Source organism: Triticum urartu, unplaced genomic scaffold, assembly GCF_003073215.2.
Source record: "Triticum urartu cultivar G1812 unplaced genomic scaffold, Tu2.1 TuUngrouped_contig_524, whole genome shotgun sequence".
Classification (NCBI taxonomy): Eukaryota; Viridiplantae; Streptophyta; class Magnoliopsida; order Poales; family Poaceae; genus Triticum; species Triticum urartu.
In genome coordinates this window covers 36,236-45,951 of record NW_024115899.1, presented here as the reverse complement: position 1 = coordinate 45,951, position 9,716 = coordinate 36,236, and the positions used below count along the sequence as shown (strand labels likewise).

At 47.8% G+C, this 9,716-nt stretch overlaps 1 protein-coding gene across 1 annotated transcript; it reads left to right on the top strand.

Annotated features, from left to right (window-relative positions):
* Nucleotides 1-225: 225 nt before the first annotated feature.
* Nucleotides 226-1,075, top strand: LOC125528959 (histone H2A.1-like). The gene is made up of 2 exons (XM_048693380.1): nucleotides 226-484; nucleotides 585-1,075. Exons 1-2 carry the CDS (start codon nucleotides 308-310, stop codon nucleotides 846-848), a joined length of 441 nt encoding a protein of 146 aa, XP_048549337.1. The 5' UTR covers nucleotides 226-307; the 3' UTR covers nucleotides 849-1,075.
* Nucleotides 1,076-9,716: the final 8,641 nt, after the last annotated feature.

Below are 9,716 nucleotides of genomic sequence, written 5' to 3'. Positions count from 1 at the left end.
TCATGTATAAATGCTGCAGAGAGAGAACCAAGTCCAGTGGTAAAAACAACATCCCTGCTCTCTGATTCGCCGATCGGACCCTCCCACGGATCGCCGCCAGCCAAACCAATCTCCACCGTCCGCTCCCCCAAGATCCGACGGTGAGCGCACTACGTCACGCGGATCGCCCTCCCCTGCCCTGAAGCTCCTGCCTCCAATAAAAGCCGCGCCCTCGCCGCCGTCCCAACACACAGACTCAGAGCATTTCGAGCAAGCACCGCCGCCGACGCATCTCGAGTAGTTTCCAGCTCGCCGGAGGAGGAGAAAGATGGCAGGAAGGAAGGGCGGCGACAGGAAGAAGGCGGTTACCCGCTCCGTGAAGGCCGGGCTCCAGTTCCCCGTGGGCCGCATCGGGCGCTACCTCAAGAAGGGCCGCTACGCCCAGCGCGTCGGCTCCGGCGCCCCCGTCTACCTCGCCGCCGTCCTCGAGTACCTCGCCGCCGAGGTATGTACCCATCTTTCCTGTCCCCGAGCATCTCTTCTGCTCTGTTCTTCTCGTGCTCGACAGATGACTGATTTTGTATGGGTGGGCTTCTGAATCTCAGGTCCTGGAGCTTGCAGGCAACGCTGCCAAAGACAACAAGAAGACACGCATCATCCCCCGCCACCTGCTTCTCGCCGTCCGCAACGACCAGGAGCTCGGCAGGCTGCTCGCTGGCGTGACCATCGCCCACGGCGGCGTGATCCCCAACATCAATTCCGTGCTGCTCCCCAAGAAGTCCGCCGCCGCCGAGAAGGAGGCCAAGTCGCCCAAGAAGAAGGCCGCCACAAAGTCCCCCAAGAAGAAGGCCGTCGCCACCAAGGAGTAGGCGCCCCGTAGCCTAGCCTGCTCCTTGATTCAGGGAGAAGATGATGAGACTTTTGATTGATTGGATCATGTGTATCTAATTGCCTATAGTCTAGTGGCTCTTTCATCACTTCGATGAGCAAGCCAGTAAGGGCTCTGTTGTACCCGATTAATGTCGAGAATGGCTGAAGATGCAATCCTTCACCATCATGTGCTCTACTGAATGTTTGTTGCGCTGCTTTTGCTTCAGAAAGTGTGCATCTATCCCCTTGTACCTTCTGTCAGTTTATAAGACGATAACAGAACTAATTTGGATAAAGAAGAGTTTAACTGTAAACGCAAGTTTCTTCAAAACTCTTTGCAGACAAACATGACGAATTAAGACTTGTCCATGCTTGATTATGCGTCAGGAAATTACAAAAAACCAAAACATTCTTTCAGACAATTCAATTTTGATCTTCCCCCCCTCTAGCTCAGTTGGTTGCAGATTATTAAGCATTTTTTTTTCCTGTTCTAGTTGAGCCGGTGACAAGGGATCTAAACTTTCGCTAGTTACATGTAGTATATGATGCCCTTGGCAAATGAGGTAGTACAGTACTACTATTGGACCGAACTACTGCTTACTGAAAAATTAAGACATCGCAACGCTCATCAATCAAAATTTAAGACGAGGGCAGAGCTAGTAGTCAGGCCCTCCAGATGAGGTACTAGTAGAAGAATTTTTGTGACAGGAGGGTAAATACAGTATTGCTGGGGTAAATAAGGAAATTGATGCTGTGCTTGATGTTCTTCAATAAAAAGCACCATTTTCAGAAAATCAGCCGTTTCACACATGATGTTTATGACAAACTAATAAGTATCCCTCTTGCCCCCCCTTTTTTTTTTACATTTAGCGTCAACTGTAACTGTGCTTTCGAAATCAAAATATTTATGTTATCATATTACAGCTGGTGGGAGCAATTCTAGAAAATACTGCAAAATCTCGTACGGCAAAATCAGTTTACAGTATACTGCAAAACGTTCACACGGTAGGGCTTATGTTATTTTTTTCCTGAATAAAGACACCCAAAAGGTATCTTAGATCTAATCAATATCGAGGAAAGGGAAGGTGAATACAACGGATACATAATAGGACGTAAAGCAACCAATAAAAGCACAAAGTTACATTAAAAGCATACAAGTCTTCTTCCTATTGTACGCCGCCCGTCGGAGCTTGAAAATTGCACTGAACCAATAACAAAGAAAAGCAACAACTGCAAACGCCCTCGCCATACTGCAAATGTTTATACGGTATGGCCCGTGGTCTGGTAGAACAGACCATGTAAAAATTATTTCAGGTCAGATGTGGAGCCCACAAGTCATCCGTTGAATTTACAATAGGGTCCCTAAAAAATAGCACAAAGCACCCTGAAAGCAAAAAATAAATTAAAATTGGGTCCTGGACGTAGAATGATGCAGATGTTGGGTGAGTATGTCGGTGTCAAAACCGGCGGATCTCGAGTAGGGGGTCCCGAACTGTGCGTCTAAGGCGGATGGTAACAGGAGGCAGGGGACACGATGTTTACCCAGGTTCGGGCCCTCTCGATGGAGGTAATACCCTACATCCTGCTTGATTGATCTTGATGATATGAGACAAGAGTTGATCTACCACAAGATCGAAGAGGCTAAACCCTAGAAGCTAGCCTATGGTATGATTGTTTTCCTGTCTATCGACTAGCCTGACCCTGGTTTATATAATGCACCAGAGGCCTAGGATAACAAGAGTCCTAGCCGAATACGCCGGTGGGGGAGGAGTCCTTGTCTTGACCATCAAGTCTTGTGGAATCTTCCTTGTATGCGGCAGCTGTCTGAACTGGCCCATGAGTATACGGCCATGGGGGTCCTCGGCCCAATCTAACTGATCGGGAGACGGCGTGGTGAGTACCCCCTAGTCCAGGACACCGTCAGAGTACTTGTTGCATGAATTTTCTATCCTCCCATTTCTGCGGTGAAAGGGATTGTGCAGGTAAGCTGATTCGACCCGTGTCTTGGTTAATACGAAGCTACAAATGAAGATGTTTGTAATGTAGAGTGGAAGCTGAAATTATACCAAAATTCCGCGAGAGCCAAATAATGACTCCATTCTTCGGACATGCCTGGATAAAACAACGAAGATTGATTTCGAGGCATTGATTCACCTTTTCCGTTTGACCATCCATATGAGGATGGTGTGCTCATGTTCCGCTCAGTGCCAATTGTGTCGAATAGTTATGTCCAAAACTTGCTTGTGTACACCGGACCTTGTCTGATATGATGGATGCAGATAGACCGTGCAACTTATAAACATTGTCAACATAGGAAAAAGCCACTTTTACTGCGAGTGACTGAGTGGAAGGAAATGAGCGTATCTGGTAAATTTGTCCACATCGACCAATATGCACTTGAACTTCCCAGACTGTGGTAGCTCGTCAATCCATAATGACTACCTTCCGGGCGCCGTTCGGCAAAGGCAATGGTTCAAGGAGGCTGGGGTATTTCACTCACTCTAGTTTATCTTGTTGGCAGATCAGGCAGGCCTAGACATACTGAAGTACTTGTCTCTTCATTTTTGGCCATGCAAAGAGAGTTTGCGCAATCGGTGATATGTGAAGGAATCCAGAATGGCCCCCACCTAGCCGGCGTGAACCACTTTGAGTATTTTGTGTTGTAGTGTAGGAGCTCCTCCCAACCAGATGCGGCCTCTGAAGTAGAGTAACCCATATTTAGAGTAAACTGTTACTTAGTATCGGGTTGTGTTTGTAGGTTCTAAATTATCTTACTCACCCGAGGATTGGACGCGTAACTGGCAACAACATACTGTAGCCAAGCTGGTCGACAGACTGAAATTGCTGACATATGTTCCTTTGAAAGAGCAAGTCGAGAAAGTGCATCAGAAGCATTATTAGTGTATCATTACCTGTAAATGATCTTGTACCTCAGACCCATCAGCTTGGTGAAGGCCTTTTATTGCCAAGGAATAGAGAGTCGTTGATCATCCAAGTGAATGGGGATGCGTTGGTCCGTTCTAGTGATAAATTCTTCAGTTTGTAAGTAGGGGCGCCATTGTTCAACTACCATCAATGTTGCCATGCTTATTTCTCATAGGTAGATAGACCCTCGATTCTTAGGACCCAGAGGCTTGCTCATATATGCGATGGGGTGGCGACATCGGTGTAATACTTCTCCCACACCATACTCACATGCATCCGTGTCTATGGTGAAAGGTTTAGTAGAGTCCGGTAATTGCAGAATGGGTGCAGAGATAAGGTGTTGCTTCAGTAATGTAAATGCAGTTTGTGTTTCATCTGTCCACACAAAAGGTTGATGTTTTTTCAACAAGTTGAACAATGCTCTTGCTATGATTCCAAAGTGATCCACAAACTTCCTATAATAAGTTAATAAACTGCAAGTCCCAAAAAGCTTCTGACCTCTTTAATATTATTGGAAATTGGCCATTGCTGAATGGTTCTGGTCTTGCTGGGGACCCTGTGCATCAATGAAATGTCCCAAGTATACAACCTGTGATTGGCCAAATGAACATTTGGATTGCTTAGCCTGCCATTGATCTCGATGAAGTAACTGTAGCACTTTGATGATCCACAAGTGTAGGGAGTCGCAACAGTCATCGAGTGTAGTATTTCACACAAATTTATTGATTCACACAAGGGGAGCCAAAGAATATTTATAAGCTTTAAGAGTTGAGTTTTCAATTCAACCACACCTGAGAAGTTATTTCCTTGCAGCAAACGGAGCGCCGAGGGCCCCACAAGCTCAGCCAACGCGCACCAGGGGGAGGGGGCGTCCCCTGAGCTTGTGGCCCCCTCTGTTAGTTCTTTGCGCCAGTATTTTTTATACATTCCAAAACAATTCTCCATATAATTTCGTCCAATTTTGAAAACTTTTATTTCTGCACAAAAACAACAGCAAGACAGTTCTGCTGAAAATAACGTCAGTCCAGGTTAGTTTCATTCAAATCATGCAAATTAGAGTTCAAAGTAAGAGGAAAAGTGTTTGGAAATTTAGATACGTTGGACCTAATCCAACATACTCGTCTCTCGGCTGAGGGTGACGTGGTTTATTGGGGTCTTAGCAGAAATGCTAAATTCTCGACCAAATCCATGTATAAATGGCTAGAGAAATCTTTTAGTGGTTGCAGCTATAAATGGATTTGGGAGGCTAAACTACCTCTCAAAATCCAAATTTTTATGTGGCAATTAGCCCAGAATGATGTTCTTACCTGTCAAGTTATGACGAGTAGGAAATGGCCTGGTAATCTATCCTACTTCTTTTGCAGTGAACCTGAGGCCACCACACGATTTATTTTACTTGTTCGGTTGCTTGGGTGATCTGGCAATCGGTGGGGGTTGTGTTAGGGACTAAGCTTTGTCCTAATAACTATTGGCGATATTATGTTTGGAGTCGCAAGTTTCTTCCTGATGGTTACAAGTTTCATACGGTTGGTTTAGGTAGTTGCCCTTCTGTAGTGCTTGTTAGTTGCTAAAAAACGTTTCTTGTGATGTTGGTGTTATGTCCCTATTTTGCGGGCATGTAATAGGACTAGTTTATTTTGGTGCTATCAGATTTTTGACCCATAACATTCGTTTCAATGGCGGCGAATGTTGTGGGTTTTCTGTAGCGTGTTGAACTTGCCGCCTCTCTTTCCCCCTCCTCCCGAATGTTTCTGAGACTGATGTATTTTCGTTCTATGCAATGGAAAGGGGGCTAGCCCGGTTTTAGAAAAACGCGTTCACGGTAAAACTTTTATTGGTAGTTTTGTTTTTCAGCAATCTGACAAATAAATAAAAAAATCTAGTGCCATTTTTATTCGTTTGGAACACTGGAATTTTGTAAAATTAAAATGAAATAGTTTCTCTTCCAGCAAAGAAAATGACAAAACTGGATAGCATCGGCCTAGCCCCCCGCTATTGATGATTTGGGCCGTTAGTTGGGCTATCAGAATTGCATTAGGCCCGTTTCTGAGGCTCTTCCTTCCTCCCGTGTCGTTCCCTCCAAAACCAACGGACGACCAACCGCTGAAGGAATCTCTCTGCTTCTTGAAATCGATCGGTTGCAGCGGGCGCTCTGTCCGTCGTCGTCTATATAGCTAGCCTCCCTCGCCTCGCCTCGCCTCGCCTTCCTCCTCTCCCATCCTTTCTCATACGTAGCTTCCTTCCATCCGCCCTCTCCCTCTCCTCTTCAATTGGGCGCACCAGCGGTTCTTGCGAAGCTGTTCGACCGAGGCGAGATGGAGGACAAGCGGAAGGCCGTCGCCAACAATGAAGAGCGAAGGCAGCGCCAGCGGCGTGAGCGTGAGGCGGAAGCCGTGGAAGACACTGCGACTTCAGGGCGGACGCCGACTGCAGGCGGCAACGGGACTTCGCAGGAGCTTCCACGGGTGACGGCGGCGACTACGCCCGCTCTACGCCCCCCACCCGTCGCCTCTTCCCAGTTCGGTGCGTTTCCTTCCAACCCAAGAAAAGCTGTAAATCCTTTCTCTCTGGTCCACCCTGCGGTTCTTGGTTCTTCACTGACGACGGAGTTCGATTTCTTGGCTTCTGTTGCGTATTTCTGTTGCAGCAGACAACGGGCGTCCGCAGCACGCGCAGATCGGCAACGCCGGTGCGCCTAGGGTCACGGCAGTACTGTCATTGATCAGCAGCGCCTCCGCGACCAGCCTTCTTCTTCACGGGCAAGAGCACCAGGATGCACTTGTTGCGGCGGAGCGCCCACCACGCGGGTTGTTCTCAACCTGCTCGTGTGCGAGGCTTGCTACAGGCGGTTTTTTCACGCCGGTGCGCCTCAGCAGCACGCGCAGATCGGCTACGCCGGTGCGCCTCGGGGAGCAGTGCGCAATCCAGGTGCGTTCCCTCCCAAGAAAAAAAAAACCCTTTCTCTCTGTTCCGTGCAGTTCTTGATTCTTCCCTGACGCCGGACTTCGATTTCTTGGCGAGCAGTGGCAGTCCCTACCCGTGAGCAGCAGTTCTTGGCTAACATGGATGCGCCGCCGAGGCCTTTTTCCATGTTTCCCTTCCGGTGGGGCCCGGCGAACCCCGCACTGGAGCGGCAGTCTTCTTCACCAGGTGCGTTCCCTCCCAAGAAAACAAATCCTTTCTCTCTGTTCTTGGTTCTTCCCTGACGCCGGAGTTCGATTTCTTGGCTTCTGTTTCTGTTGCAGCCCGCAATGGGCCTCCGCAGCAGGCGCAGATCAGGCCTCCACCCCTCCACACCTTGGCACCGCCACCGGAGCGGCAGTCTTCTTCACGGGCAAGGGAGCAGCAGCTCCAGGCCCAGGCTGATGCGATGAGGCTGCAGGTGGCCAATATTCTGAACAACCCTTTCTCGCTCGTCCGGTCGGGCCCGGCGAACCCAGCGCCTCAGCGGCAGTCTTCTTCACCAGGATGCTACAGCAATATCTTCACCGGCAACGGGCCCTTGTTCAGCAGCGCCGGTGCACGTGCACCCCAGGCTCAGGGTCACGGTACTGCCATTGATCAGCAGCGCCAGCTCGACCTCCTCCGCGGCCAGCCTTCTTCTTCACAGGCAAGGGCACCAGGATGCTCTTCTTGCGGAGCGCGCGCCACGCGGGTTGCTCTCAAGATGCCCTTTTGCGACGCTTGCTTCAGGGATACATTCATGGCCAACGCGCCTCCTCCTCAGCATACGCGGATCGGCTCCATGCTTCCGAGTCCAGTCCCCAGCTACAACTACGCGCAGACCGGCACCGTGCGTCCGCAGCACACGCTGGCCGGCAATGTGTCTTCGAGTCCAGTCCCCACTCCCAGCAACGTGCATCCGGAGCTCCCAGCAACGCCGTCGCCGAGTTCAGTTCCCACTCCCAGCAACGCCGGCGCGCCTCAGGGTCAGCAGCAGTACCGGGATTCGGTGGTGGAACTGCTGGCGGCGACCGAGCCTTCTCCTCCGGCGGGTTCTCAGCGTGCCGCCTATTCGAGGTGCGAGGCTTGCCGCTTGTCCGGCGATAAGGCGTGCATGTTTTGCCACAACCCCGGCCCACCGCCGCCACCGCCAGGGCAGAGCTAGCTAGCTCACCTCGCCGCTGTGAGTGGAGAATGATTCCTCTGATGTGGCCAAATTAAATGTGGCAATGCTTGAGTGGATGATGAAACTATATACTTGTAGGACTTGTTTCCTTGTTTATTTGCTCACTCAGTGGATCTTTTCTGACGCTCATTCAGTGTGCAAATTTGAGTGCTCATTCAGTGTGCAGTCTGATTCGTTAATCTTTGGCTCTTTTCTGAAGCTTTAGTTTTGCCTTGTGTTTAACTGATTTTTGGCTCTTTGTGTATGATTGATTCACTTTCAGTTTAACCAAATGAGTACTCCGAGTTTAGTTCCTACTATTCCAGTTTAAGCTTATGTTCTGGCCAATATATAGCAGATTGGTTTGGTCCTACTATATCTTTCAGTCCTTTGTCGTCGCTAAATGATTTGCGTGGAGAATAGGCTCTGGATGCTTTGGTTTCCTGACGCTTTAGTTTTGCCTCAAGTGTTTGACTTTCAGTTCAACCAAATGAGTAATCAGAGTTTAGTTGCTACTGTTCTGGTTTAAGCTTACGAGTGATGATCGTTGTAAATTCTAGTAATGTGCTGCGGCCAATATATATATAACAGATTCAGTGCTGCATATGCTTGTCGTCGGTAAGTGATTCAGCGTGGAGAATACGGCTGTGGATGCTTTGGCTTTGCCTCTTATGTTTGACTGGTTTAGTTTCAGTTAAACCGAATGAGTGCTGGAAGTATTTAGTTTTAGTTGTCAGGACTTTTGGTACTCTGAACTTCCAGTCTCTGAACATACATAAAGAGATCAGCATCTTCTCTGAAGAATTTGACAGCTACCAGGGAGACGGACAGCTACGATGCGCTCCAGCTATGAAACATCAACATCTCTATGCTTCTGCTTATTTAGATAGATACTTGAGTAGACCAATGAAACTACATACTTGTGCTTATTTCCTTCTCAGTGCTATGGCATCAGTAAATGAAACTATATATATCCGTTAGTCTTTGGTTCTTTTCTAACTCTTCAGTTTTGCCTCAAGTGCTTGACTGCTTCACTTTCAGTTTAACCAAATGAGCGAGCTTCCTTGCTACTGATTACTCAGCTTAAGCTTACATTTTACAAGTGATCATCATTGAAAATTCTTATACTAATATGCTATGGCCAAGGCCAATACATATAATAGACCATTCTTTTGTGCATATGCTTGTGGTTGTTTCCTTCAATATCTTGCTTAGCTTTATAACATATCTTCCTGAGATTTTACTTATTACAGTCTTATAGTAGTAATATCTTGTTGTTTCCTAATGTTTTGGTTTGTTTGAATGGTTTAGTATCTGTTAAAGCGAATGAGTGCTAAAAAAAGTTCGGACTATGCGTCAGGACAATAGTTCTCTGAACTTCCCGTCTCTGAATATACCTGAAGAAATCGACACCTTCTCTGAAGAATTCGACAGCTACGAGCATCAATACACGAACCGGTATGCTGCCACCTGCCAGGGAGACGGACGGCTGGGATGCGCTCCAGTTATGAAAGATCAACGCCTCTCGAAGACCGATGGCTCCACTGTTCAGTGTCCGACAACGGCTACAGTTAACTGACGTTTAATTGCTGTAAACTTCAGTTAACTCTGTTTCACCGCATGTCGATCAAGTATTATCCGTAGCTAATTCTAGACCTAGAGTTGAGGTCCATCCCATCTCCAAGAACTGTATCCAGTGACTTTAATCTTCCCTCCTTAGATACCAATTTGTCATTATTGCTAGCGATTATTTTGTGGGTTCTTCTGACAATATGTCTCTCGTGTTTGGAGATATAGGCAGCACCTGATATCTAGGTTTATCTTAAACAAGTAC